Source organism: Bombina bombina, chromosome 4 (assembly GCF_027579735.1).
Source record: "Bombina bombina isolate aBomBom1 chromosome 4, aBomBom1.pri, whole genome shotgun sequence".
NCBI classification, from domain to species: domain Eukaryota; kingdom Metazoa; phylum Chordata; class Amphibia; order Anura; family Bombinatoridae; genus Bombina; species Bombina bombina.
The window spans coordinates 1,236,846,433-1,236,860,335 of NC_069502.1; the positions used below are offsets into that span (position 1 = coordinate 1,236,846,433).

Sequence of the window (13,903 nt, forward strand, 5' to 3'; positions counted from 1 at the left end):
ATACACGCCACACTTGTATGTGGCTCTGTATATGCGATTGAGTGTAGTGTAAGGTCAGGTTACCATAGTAACCTATTAATGTTTTAGAAATCCGGCATCGGGTGGAAGCATTAACACAATGCTAACTTACACCTACACGAAAAGAGCGACCACACGCAAAGCGGAAACTTTTTCAATGGAAACCTGGTATTAAAATGGAGCCGTAAATTACTTTTAGCTGTCAGCCACTTCTGTAGCTTCCGGCTCTAATTTTTTTTTTTTTTTTAAACAAGCTTTATTGAGTAGAGGTATACAATTGTGATCAGACAGTAGTGATCAAACAGGGAACAGTTTACAGTGACAAATATATCAATAATGGTTACACCTGAAACTGAATTCAATCAGTCGTAGAGTTATTAAAGTCTTTTGGATATTAAGGTTAGTCCATTTATTGTATTGAAGCTTGTTTCTGAGTCTGCACTTTTGTACAGACAGTGGTTTAATACTTGAATGCTGAACACATTAGGCATATTGCCAAACCTTTTATAACAGAATAACAATAATACAATATTGTGTACTCCTATAAATTAACACATCCAGCAGGGGACACAAGGGGTTGAGCAAAATGGAAAAGGGGAGAAGTGGAGAAGGGTGATATCAAAAAATAAATAAAGGGGGAGCGGAAAAGTGTGTGGGGCTAATCTGCAAATGCTGTCATGACCAGTCCCTAAAATTCTAGATAGCTCTAGGGGCCTCTACTCTCCCAGATCACCAGCATATATTCATGAGTATCAAGTTTGCCCATCTTAAAATAGTGATATCTCTCAAACTCAAGCAGGTCCCGGACCCGGGCTTTCCATTCAACCGGGTCCGGGACTAGCTGTGATTTCCAATATTTTGGGATGCTATTCAGCATTAATAAAAACAGCCGCTGTTTTGCTTCTTCCGGTTATTTTGGGTAGTTTGTGGTATATTAAGTAGTTCGGGTCTAGGGGTAGAATGACATTTAAGAGCCTGCTGCTCTCCTGAAACACGCTTTCCCAGAAGGGTCGTACTAAGGGGCATGCCCACCAGATATGCAAGACGGTCCCCCCGTCTCCGCATCCTTTGGGGGGTCAAGTACCAGCGACTAAGGAATTTGTAGTGCATTTCCTGTTACCTTGAGGAGACCGAGGCCTTTTTGGCTGTGTCGAAGATTCTCAGCCAGGCTTTGGTGCCAATCTCTGAACCCAACTCTCTACGCCATGTGTCTACATCCTCCCCTCCCACCTGTAGAAAGCCATACAGAAGTGAGATTAAGTGTCTCTGTGCATGTGCTGTGGTACAAAGAATTTCAAAGAATGTCTTTGTGACGAGACCAATCTCGCCACTGTGCATTGGAGGAGCCTGGTTGCCCGCCTGCTGCCTTTAGACTATGGCCCCATGTTGAAACGCTTGATTTTCCCCTGCAGGGAAACGAAGGCCGGGTTGTTCGGTGCTTGCCCTATTTGAACAGTGATACCCCAGATAGCTATGCCATGGAGCCCATTCGTATAACGAAAGACTATGTGAAAGACTTTGGCTCCATGGCAATTGAACTGTATGTGTGTGATCTGAGCGCCATTCAGTAATTGTGACAGACCCCTCTGTCCTGGAACTATGTGGCTCTCCTGGTTAATTTGTGTGGATTTGTACGATTTCCTGTCCGTACTCCCCCGTTCATATTTCTTTTTTTAATCTCCCGAACACCGCTGAAACTGTCAACCTCCCTATGGATTATGGATTCGGGCATTATGTTTAAGTCACCCTGTGCCCATTACAGGTACAGGGTGTGAATCCAACAGTACTAAAGGTGTTAACTCTCTCCTGAGACAGGTTTCCTGGCACCAGCTATTGTTCACTGTAATTAGGTTTAGGTGATACGCTTTCACCTTGTTTAATCACCTCCAGAGTCCAGACTGCTAGGTGCCAGGAAGGAATCCATTGTTTTCTTGTGTTTGATTGTTTACCTGTTTATGTAATGTATTTTTATTGCATCCAGTAAAAGGGCGTCTTTCCTCTATCCATGGAGATAACTGGATTTCTTCCCAATTATCTCCAGGATAGAGAGGAGGGGTTTACTGGTACCAAGGGGAGCGTTTATGCCTGAGTCACTGTGATTGGCTAATGTAGTATACTTGTCCCAATCTCCCATCTGGTCCCCTAGGGGAGTGTCCACCAGGTGGGAGACCTGCATAAATACCGGGCAAGTAGCCCTCAATAACAGAGATTCCTGTTCACTGCTTGACCCTCAACATGGAGCCTGGTCTTGTCTTTGGGGGGATTTACTGTATGCTGTTAGAGACTGATTGCCAGGAGTGTAAGCCACTTGGGTGCTTTTCCTGTTCGTCTGCTAGCAGCTATTCGTGAGGTTCCAGTTCGGGAGTTTGGAGCATTCCCTTGTATTCAATTCGGGAGTTTGGTGTTCTGCAGTAGCTGTGCCTGTGTCTCTGGAAGGGAAGATCTACTAAACGGCGGTTTAACCCCTTGTGTGCAAAATGGTCCGTTACAATCTTCTGTCTCGACAGCGAAGCCCCATTTCCATGGTTATTAAAGTAGTGGTGGAATTGCTCCACTCGGAACCAGGAAGAGAACATCCAGTCATCCCATTCAGCCAGTTCATCCTGGGTTTTAGGTTTCCCCTGACGAAGGGCATTTGTCATAGCTACTGCCGATAGTGGGTATGAAGTACCTGGTCTATGGGGCTTGTTTGCCAACCCATTGTCTGGGTTCTCATGCACTGGGGTTACGGGCGAATGATTAGTAGAGATGCGACTCTACTCGTATCAACTTGTCCCAGTCCTGGAAGACATCCCATAGCAAAGGGTATTGTTTAATTAAATTGGGATGGTGTGAAGGAGATACCCACGCGAGAGAGCCTACATTGCCCCTCTGCAAGATCTCATTATCCAGCCCTATCCACGCTTCACTACCGGATGAATGATACATCTTGACGAGGCGTTGGAGACCTATGGCCTTACGATAATCCTCTAATCTGGGAATTCCCAAGTCTCTAGGGAGCTAGATAGTTTTCCTGCCTATTCTTGGCTTTAAGCCATTCCAAATATACAATTCTATTTCAGACTATCTGGTGGATGAAGTGAGTTGCGGACAAGAGCGGGATCGTCTGCATCACGTAAAGTACTCTTGGCAATATATTCATTTTTACAACGTGAATGCGCTCCATCCACAAGATATTTTTATTTTTCCAATTTGCCAGGTCTTTCGTGACTTCATCTCTGATACGCTTATAGTTTATGTGCACTAAGACTTTAAGGGAGGGGGTCAAGGCAATTCCCAAGTATTTTAATTGACTTGTAGCAATCTTGAGGGGGCATAGCAAGCGTAAGGCTTCAAATGTGGATGGGGATTCTGTGATGTTTAGGATCTCCGACTTAGAAAGTTTGATACTCCGCCATAGGCCTCAACCTCCATCAGGGGCTGCCTGCAAGGAGGGGATGGTGTCGGTAAGTGTTAATAAGATGTCTTCGGCGTACATTGCCAACTTAAGTTCCTTTTGCCCAACCCTGATGTCTTTAATATTGATGTTAGTGTGGATCTTACTAGCCAGGACTTCTATGGTGAGCGCAAATAATAAGGGAGAGAGGGGACATCCCTGCCTCCTGCCGTTAGTTATTTGGAATGTCTTGGAGAACATGCCATTCACACATACTCTCGCATTAGGTGAGGAGTAGAGTGAGAACACCCTATTGATAAAACTCAAGCCGAATCCCAGTTTCTCCAGTGTAAGTCTCATGAATGACCAGTTAACCCGGTCAAACGCCTTTTCAGTGTTCGTCGACACTACCGGCAGTGGAATGGAATTGGCAGTGGAAGAGTGTTGTCCCGCGCTTCTCTCGCGGGAATGAACCCCACCTGATCTGTAGACACAAGTTGAGGCTGGTACTTGTTCAGTCTACTGGTGTGACGAAACCAATCTCGCCACTGTGCATTGGAGGGCTTGTTATGGAACATTCTTTGGGCTGGAGGTACATGGGCTTATGGATAACCAGAGACTGCATGGAAATGTGGAATTTTATATGCTGGACACCCCATGTACTTTCATAACTCTGTCTTATGTCCATGTCACCCTGTATCCATAAATACAGGATGGGTACAGGGTGTGAATGCCCCTTGTGGGAGCAATTGTGACTCTATAAGCCAAGTGGGCATAAAAGACTTTATAGCTAATAAGAACTGTTCCTATATTCTATAATAAGATGTATTCTATGTATGTTTCAGATCTGATTGTGTCTCAGGAGTCTGTCTGGGTAAACTGATTGTGTTTTGTGTGATTATGTTAACTAGACTGCCCAACATCAGATTGTCTGAGTACTTAATATGTTAATCTGTTTTACCTGTGAATAGACAATTCTTAGAGGTTTGATGCATTGTTCATATGTTTGCTTTACTGTTTAACCAATGCCCTCTGTAACCTGAAGCCAGGGTGTATAAATATGTGTGCTGCTTTCAAATAAACTATTCATTTTGCTGATATCTGTTGGACCCTCACCATGGAGCTTTGACTCATGTTTGGGGGGAGGGAGTGGGGAAATTTACTGTATGCTGCCTGTGCCTCTGCCCTTTTATGCCAGGGTTATACCGTTACAATTGGTGGCAAGCGACGGGATTGTTCCTACAGCCAGAAGGACAGCTACAGGAGACACCATTATGTGGATTTACAAGTTGGGGGCAACGCATGTCCCAGTACAGCGACCCTAAAAGCAACAGAATGGAACCAGCAATGTTATATGAGGAGGAGGACCTGGATGGCCGGGATGCATTAAGGAAAGGCATCTGGTACCAGGCCCTGGATAATGTACAATACCAGCAGGGTAAGAGTCTCCCCAGTGAAGAGCAGCGGTTGCAGAAGCAAGTGGCCCTGCGGATGCCCTTCCTGGGAGAGCAGCCCCTGGAGGAATGGGTGAAGGAACTAGAGCACCGGGTATGGCAGGAGCTATGGCTGGAGGATGCCTACCAGGCGCTCTGGTGGTATATGGCACAGTATATACCCTGGACAGCCGAGCATGACAAACCAGAGGGAGAGGAGTTTGATGGTCCTGGCTTGTTATGGGAGTCCTTTGCAGAGCCTGACTTTGGGAGCCCTGCGCAGACCAGATTTCAGGACATTTTCTATGAGAGGGAGGCTAGGCATGACTGGGCTGACCCGCATGAGGTAGAGCCAGACCTGGCTCACTTAGCAGCCCTGGAGTGGGAACTGGAGCAGGACTACCGAGATCTCTTCCACTCCATTGGGAAGGCTCAGCAGGACAACAAGGTGAAAGACCCAGATCCAGACCCATTCAGCTGGGAAGATATTGAGGAGATTTACTGGGAAGGAACCCAGGTGGCCGGTGGAGATGGGACCGAGGTCTCTCCACCGGTCCTGCAGGGAATTGGGAGCCCAGACTCCATTCCCCAGCGGCAGGCTGAGTTACAGGGGGCAGAGACAGTTGGTCCTGTCCCCCAGCAGCAGAGGAATATGCAGGGAATTGGGAGCCCAGACTCCATTCCCCAGCGGCAGGCTGAGTTACAGGGGACAGAGACAGTTGGTCCTGTCCCCCAGCAGCAGAGGAATATGCAGGGAATTGGGAGCCCAGACTCAATTCCCCAGCGGCAAGCTGAGTTACAGGGGGCAGAGACAGTTGGTCCTGTCCCCCAGCAGCAGAGGAATATGCAGGGAATTGGGAGCCCGGACTCCATTCCCCAGCAGCAGGCTGAGTTACAGGGGGCAGAGACAGTTCGTTCTGCCCCCCCATCAGCAGAGTGAGATGCAGTGGATTTGGAGCTCAGTCTCCATTCCCCAGCGGCTGGAAGTATGTATGGGAGAGGAGCTTGTTACCCCCTCTCCCCAGCGGCAGCTTAACGCACCAGGGGGAGACATTAAGCCCCACAACCGTGCAGATGGGACCGTGGTCTCTGCACTTACAGCACAGGGGGTAGGGACAGTTGGTCCTGTCCCCCAGCAACAGGGCTGTTTAGCCAAAGGGGAGACGATTGGTCTCCCCCTCCAGCAGCACAGCTATGTATCCAAAAGGGAGACAGTCGGTCTCCCCCTCCAGCAACCAGGCTCCCACCAGGCTACTTCCATGGTAGTGCTGGCACCCGGGCAGAGTACAGCTGGTCTCTGCCCACCTCGCAACCCACCAATTCAGCGTACCAGTCCCCCACACAGCTGTTGACAAGTTTTCCCCGTACTCAGGTGTAGTAACCATTTATTGTGGGTGGGCTGTACTACTAATTGTGTTTTATGGGTGGGTTGCTGGACTAACCAGGGCACTGACCGGCAGGAGGTCAAATACCCTGTTAGTCTGTTTGGAAAAGGGGAGAGATGTGACGAAACCAATCTCGCCACTGTGCATTGGAGGGCTTGTTATGGAACATTCGTTGGGCTGGAGGTACATGGGCTTAAGGATACCCAGAGACTGCATGGAAATATGGAATTTTATATGCTGGACACCCCATGTACTTTCATAACTCTGTCTTATGTCTATGTCACCCTGTATCCATAAATACAGGATGGGTACAGGGTGTGAGTGCCCCTTGTGGGAGCAATTGTGACTCTATAAGCCAAGTGGGCATAAAAGACTTTATAGCTAATAAGAACTGTTCCTATATTCTGTAATAAGATGTATTCTATGTATGTTTAAGATCTGATTGTGTCTCAGGAGTCTGTCTGGGTAAACTGATTGTGTTTTGTGTGATTATGTTAACTAGACTGCCCAACATCAGATTGTCTGAGTACTTAATATGTTAATCTGTTTTACCTGTGAATAGACAATTCTTAGAGGTTTGATGCATTGTTCATATGTTTGCTTTACTGTTTAACCAATGCCCTCTGTAACCTGAAGCCAGGGTGTATAAATATGTGTGCTGCTTTCAAATAAACTATTCATTCTGCTGATATCTGTTTGACCCTCACCATGGAGCTTTGACTCATGCTTGGGGGGAGGGAGAGGGGAAATTTACTGTATGCTGTGCCTCTGAAAGGGAAGATCTACTAAACGGCGGTTTAACCCTTTTATGCCAGCGTTATACCGTTACAACTGGCTATTATTTTGGCTAGTATTTTGACATCAGAATTGAGCAAGGATATTGGTCTATAGCTGCTGGGCAAGTTCTCAGGTTTATCTGGTTTGGGAATAACTGTGATAAAGGCCTCTAGCATCGTGCCAGGCAACGTCGGAGTCTCGGATAGTTGGTTGAAGATTTGAAGCAGGTGTGGTACCAGCACTTCTGAAAATACTTTATAGTACCTGACACCGAACCCGTCTGGGCCCGGGCTCTTGCCTGCTGGAAGGTCTTTAATAGCTTGGGCTATATCTTCTCTTGTGATGGGGTCTCAAGTTGTTCCGCCTCTTCGTTTGTAAATTTAGGCATTGTCACATTTGCCAGGTAATCCACTATGTCCTGTTCGGAAGCAGATTTTTGCAGGGGCATTCCCTGTCGCTGCTCCATTGGGTGTATATTGTAAAGCGTTTCGTAGTAGCTACCAAACACATTCGCGATGGAAGATCCATCTGTGTGTTTAGTCCCGGCCTTGTCAATGATTTCATACACACAAGCTTTTAGTCTTTTCCTTGCTATTGCGCGGGCCAATAGTCTCCCCGCTTTATTGCCTTGCTCAAAGAACTGTTGTTTTAGGATTAGTGCCTTCTTTTGTTGCTCCTCCCGCAAGTGACACAAAAGGGCAGACCTAGCCTGTGCAAGGTCGTCTTGCAGGGCTTCATTTCTGGGTTGCTCTTTGTGTGCTAGTTCCCTTCGAGTCACCCGAGCCAGAAGAGCGCTATACTGCTCTCTTTTCCTCCGGCTCAAGGTGGATTTATGCTTGATCAAGACACCCCTCATCACACTCTTATGTGCCTCCCACACAGTGGTGTGGTTCAGGGCATTGTCAGTATTGAGGTGAAAATATTCCTCAATACGTCCCTGCAGCTCCTGCTTCAGAATGGGATCATCCAATAAGGAGTCTTACAGCCTCCACACAAAGAGTATAACAGGCATATTTGGCCATAAGATCGAGCAACACACCAGTGCATGATTGCTGTTGGCCACTATTGACAGACCCGCAGGATTCCTAAAGAAATAATTGATCCTAGTATATTTCCTGTGTGGATGGGAATAAAATGTGAAGTTTTTAGTAAAAGGGTGAAAAGTGCGCCAAATATTGTGCAGGACTAGGTTTTTGAGGGATCTGGTAAGGTGTTTATATTGTGGGGGGCACTGGAGATGTCTAAACTAGAGTTCAGGGAGGCATTAAAATCTCCCCCCAGGAATAGAATTCCTTTTTGTATCCCTAGGATTTTATGGGCCACATTTTTAAAAAAAAGGAGTCTTGGGCTTTGCCAGGGAAGTACAGGTTTGCCAGATTGACAGGTCTACCGTGAAGCAAGCCAGTCAGTATCAGATATCTGCCCTCAGGGTCTCTGTAGATCTGCTCGGGTCGGAAAGGCGTATTAGCGTGAAATAATAATAAATAATAATAATAAATGTCCACTCCGTTCTTTTTTGAAGGGCCGGAGGCAAAGTAGGCGTCCGGGTAGTGGCAACTGTACCATCTGGGCTCCCTGGGCCTGGGGAAATGCGTTTCTTGCATATAGATAATGTTGCCTCCCATTCTGTGCCGGTCTCGGGTAATTATGGAACGTTTCCCTGGGTTATTAAAGCCCTTTAAATTGATAGTTATAAGGTCTATGGGAATGTGCTTCATCCGGGTTTGTCTGCTAGCCATTTAGGCAGGCTCTGTGTGGATAAATTTGAGAGAGAAAAAAAAATGGGGGGGGGGTGGGGTTGTTAAGGTTGGCTAGGGGCGGTTAGCGGGGAAAGAAGGGGAGGAGGGTTGCGTAGCTATTAGCGTTCAGTGGGATAAGATGAGGGGGATAGGAGGAGTATTGAGATTAGTTAAACACAGATACCGTTAAAACCGATATCTCAGTTCTGGAGCTATAATCCAGAGGTGGTAAACCAAAGAGTATCAAAGGGAGTAGTAATCCCATAGCTCTCACTTATTGACTTATAAATAACATTTGTACTTTTATGTAGCTGTTAAAATCAAAGAATGACATCATTAGAACGAAAGTTTTAACAAAATTAACATCCAGACCAGGGTCCGGCTTGCTTTATCAATAGACTGTGTGTGCGCGAGCGTACACCAGTTAGAGTATTACAAACTAATCTGACTCCCTACAGCGAGATCCCTACTGTAGTGCTAACTGACTGCCCTCTGTCTTAGTGTAAGCTTGGTTTAGCCTACCATTTCCATGATCGTATTGACAGGGCATTACACAATGTCTAGCTATTCACCTGTATTTTCCTGAGAAAAGTGGCAGTGACGGGCAAACAAAGGGGGGGGGGGGCCTCATGCCCAGTGGGATCGTCCTTTTAGAAGTTTAGTCTTAAGGCATACTGAGTAATTAATTAGTGAAAGTCCTATCTCCTATCTCAGGCCAATACTTAACTTTAACAGCGCTGCCTGGAGTTATGACTATGTTAGCTTCTCATGTTCCTTATGTGCCTATGAGCAGTGATCAAATTGAGTTTCTGTCAGTGGTGTCGGTCTTTCAAGTTTGTAAACTGCGTGCTTTCTCAGGTGAATATGTTTGTCCAGTACGACTTAGAGTCAGGTTCTCCATAAGTCATCCCACCCTTCCTATTTGCTGATCCCCACTCACTAACATAAACTAAAAAAATTTTTTTTTTAAAAATTCATATGTCTGCGTGCGAGTGTTTAGTGAAAACCGCTTTGCCCATGTTAATTTATCAGGGACACTTTCGGCCGTGTCAACGAAAGCTCAGTGCTAACCCTCTTAAACGTGGGGCAATGTATTGTGATACCGTGTCCCTGGTTATATATTATGTGTTCTTCTTTATGGAAGAAATAGGACGTGTCGTTTACCTTAATCAGGGAATTCTCCCGTCTCTGAGAGGGTTTTGAGAACTTTCAGGGACGCTGTCTATTACAAGTGAGCGGGGGCTGACATGGGGGTCTAAAGCCATGCGGGGGTCCGATTCGAGGAGCCCCCTGTCAAGCCTTATGGGGATCCTATCCTGGGATATAACTTATGGAGGAGAGGGAGTAACTTAATATTCATTGCCTACATTCATAACCTGCTATACGATAATAAGGCCCATTATAGGTACAGGGCGTGAATCCAACAGTACTAAAGTGGTTAACTCTCTCCTTGTTCAGTTTTGAGAAACTATTTTCTGAGACAGGTTTCCTGGCATCAGCTATTGTTTACAGTAATTAGGTTCAGGTGATACACTTTCACCTTGTTTAATCACCTCCAGAGTCCAGACTTCTAGGTACCAGGAAGGAATCCATTGTTCTCTTGTGTTTGATTGTTTATTAGGTTACGTAATGTAATCCTATTGTATCCTGTAAAAGGGCGTCTTTCCTCTATCCATGGAGATAACTGGATTTCTTCCCAATTATCTCCAGGATAGAGAGGAGGGGTTTACTGGTACCAAGGGGAGCGTTTATGCCTGAGTCACTGTGATTGGCTAATCTACTATACTTGTCCCGATCTCCCATTTGGTCCCCTAGGGGAGTGTCCACCAGGTGGGAGACCTGCATAAATACCGGGCATGTAGCCCTCAATAAAAGAGATTCCTGTTTTACCCTCAAGATGGAGCTTGGTCTCGTGTTTGGGGGAAATTGCTACTTTGAATTAATCTTTTGCCTGTTCCAGGAGAGAAGGATTGCGTGTATTGTCCCTGTTCGGGGAATAAACTGGGTTTGTTTGTTGCTGTTCCCGTATTCAGGGCATCTTTCATCTGGTATTAACCCTCGATATCCGGGTTATACCATAACAGTCAGTGCTAGTGGTTTGTGGTAACACCAGGTCTGTACTAATTGTGTTGTGTGTCAGTGCTAGTGGTTTGTGGTAACACCAGGTCTGTACTAGTTGTGTTGTGTGTCAGTGCTAGTGGTTTGTGGTAACGCCAGGTCTGTACTAGTTGTGTTGTGTGTCAGTGCTAGTGGTTTGTGGTAACGCCAGGTCTGTACTAGTTGTGTTGTGTGTCAGTGCTAGTGGTTTGTGGTAACGCCAGGTCTGTACTAGTTGTGTTGTGTGTCAGTGCTAGTGGTTTGTGGTAATGCCAGGTCTGTACTAGTTGTGTTGTGTGTCAGTGCTAGTGGTTTGTGGTAATGCCAGGTCTGTACTAGTTGTGTTGTGTGTCAGTGCTAGTGGTTTGTGGTAACACCAGGTCTGTACTAGTTGTGTTGTGTGTCAGTGCTAGTGGTTTGTGGTAACGCCAGGTCTGTATTAGTTGTGTTGTGTGTCAGTGCTAGTGGCTTGTGGTAATGCCAGGTCTGTACTAGTTGTGTTGTGTGTCAGTGCTAGTGGTTTGTGGTAACGCCAGGTCTGTACTAGTTGTGTTGTGTGTCAGTGCTAGTGGTTTGTGGTAATGCCAGGTCTGTACTAATTGTGTTGTGTGTCAGTGCTAGTGGTTTGTGGTAATGCCAGGTCTATACTAGTTGTGTTGTGTGTCAGTGCTAGTGGTTTGTGGTAACACCAGGTCTGTACTAGTTGTGTTGTGTGTCAGTGCTAGTAGTTTGTGGTAACACCAGGTCTGTACCAGTTGTGTTGTGTGTCAGTGCTAGTGGTTTGTGGTAATGCCAGGTCTGTACTAGTTGTGTTGTGTGTCAGTGCTAGTGGTTTGTGGTAATGCCAGGTCTGTACTAGTTGTGTTGTGTGTCAGTGCTAGTGGTTTGTGGTAATGCCAGGTCTGTACTAGTTGTGTTGTGTGTCAGTGCTAGGGGTTTGTGGTAACACCAGGTCTGTACTAGTTGTGTTGTGTGTCAGTGCTAGTGGTTTGTGGCAATGCCAGGTCTGTACTAGTTGTGTTGTGTGTCAGTGCTAGTGGTTTGTGGTAATGCCAGGTCTGTACTAGTTGTGTTGTGTGTCAGTGCTAGTGGTTTGTGGTAATGCCAGGTCTGTACTAGTTGTGTTGTGTGTCAGTGCTAGGGGATTGTGGTAATGCCAGGTCTGTACTAGTTGTGTTGTGTGTCAGTGCTAGGGGTTTGTGGTAACACCAGGTCTGTACTAGTTGTGTTGTGTGTCAGTGCTAGTGGTTTGTGGCAACGCCAGGTCTGTACTAGTTGTGTTGTGTGTCAGTGCTAGTGGTTTGTGGTAATGCCAGGTCTGTACTAGTTGTGTTGTGTGTCAGTGCTAGTGGTTTGTGGTAATGCCAGGTCTGTACTAGTTGTGTTGTGTGTCAGTGCTAGGGGTTTGTGGTAATGCCAGGTCTGTACTAGTTGTGTTGTGTGTCAGTGCTAGTGGTTTGTGGTAATGCCAGGTCTGTACTAGTTGTGTTGTGTGTCAGTGCTAGTGGTTTGTGGCAATGCCAGGTCTTGCGTTGCTTAAATGAGTAAGACGGTCTCTTCCGCAGGGTTTTGTTTTGGGCGATCTTTGTGCTCTTTTGGCTAATGCTGGACGCATTGCTTGTGCAAGGACAAGACGCTCCTGGTAAGAAATTTCTTTATTTTTCTCTTAACTTTGTCTCTCCTTTTATTTTACCCATCTTCTGCTTTTGCTCTGTGACCTCTCATGCTGCTCCTTTAGTTCTGTGACATCTCATGCTGCTCCTCTAGTTCTGTGACATCTCATGCTGCTCCTCTAGCTCTGTGACATCTCATGCTGCTCCTCTAGTTCTGTGACATCTCATGCTGCTTCTCTAGTTCTGTGACATCTCATGCTGCTCCTCTAGCTCTGTGACATCTCATGCTGCTCCTCTAGTTCTGTGACATCTCATGCTACTCCTCTAGTTCTGTAACATCTCATGCTGCTCCTCTAGTTCTGTGACATCTCATGCTGCTCCCCTAGTTCTGTGACATCTCATGCTGCTCCTCTAGTTCTGTGACATCTCATGCTGCTCCTCTAGTTCTGTGACATATCATGCTGCTCCTCTAGTTCTGTGACCTCTCATGCTGCTCCTCTAGTTCTGTGACATCTCATGCTGCTCCTCTAGTTCTGTGACATCTCATGCTGCTCCTCTAGGTCTGTGACATCTCATGCTGCTCCTCTAGCTCTGTGACATCTCATGCTGATCCTCTAGTTCTGTGACATCTCATGCTGCTCCTCTAGCTCTGTGACATCTCATGCTGCTCCTCTAGTTCTGTGACATCTCATGCTGTTCCTCTAGTTCTGTGACATCTCATGCTGCTCCTCTAGTTCTGTGACATCTCATGCTGATCCTCTAGCTCTGTGACATCTCATGCTGCTCCTCTAGTTCTGTGACATCTCATGCTGCTCCTCTAGTTCTGTGACATCTCATGCTCCTCCTCTAGCTCTGTGACATCTCATGCTCCTCCTCTAGCTCTGTGACACCTCATGCTGCTCCTCTAGTTCTGTGACATCTCATGCTGCTCCTCTAGTTCTGTGACACCTAATGCTGCTCCTCTAGTTCTGTGACACCTCATGCTGCTCCTCTAGTTCTGTGACACCTCATGCTGCTCCTCTAGTTCTGTGACCTCTCATGCTCCTCCTCTAGCTCTGTGACATCTCATGCTCCTCCTCTAGCTCTGTGACATCTCATGCTGCTCCTCTAGTTCTGTGACACCTCATGCTGCTCCTCTAGCTCTGTGGCATCTCATGCTGCTCCTCTAGTTCTGTGACATCTCATGCTGCTCCTCTAGTTCTGTGACATCTCATGCTACTCCCCTAGTTCTGTGACATCTCATGCTGCTCCTCTAGTTCTGTGACATCTCATGCTGCTCCTCTAGCTCTGTGACATCTCATGCTGCTCCTCTAATTCTGTGACATCTCATGCTGATCCTCTAGTTCTGTGACATCTCATGCTGCTCCTCTAGTTCTGTGACATCTCATGCTACTCCCCTAGTTCTGTGACATCTCATGCTACTCCCCTAGTTCTGTGACATCTGATGCTACTCCCCTAGTTCTGT

General features: G+C 46.5%; 1 protein-coding gene across 1 annotated transcript in view; it reads left to right on the forward strand.

Moving 5' to 3' along the window:
- The window catches only part of PEX6 (peroxisomal biogenesis factor 6), a 548,800-nt gene that overhangs the window by 423,162 nt on the left and 111,735 nt on the right, over nucleotides 1–13,903 (forward strand). The window contains exon 11 of the mRNA XM_053712827.1: nucleotides 12,391–12,467. Coding sequence (XP_053568802.1) covers nucleotides 12,391–12,467 — 77 coding nt within the window. The remainder of the gene's footprint in view (nucleotides 1–12,390; nucleotides 12,468–13,903) is intronic.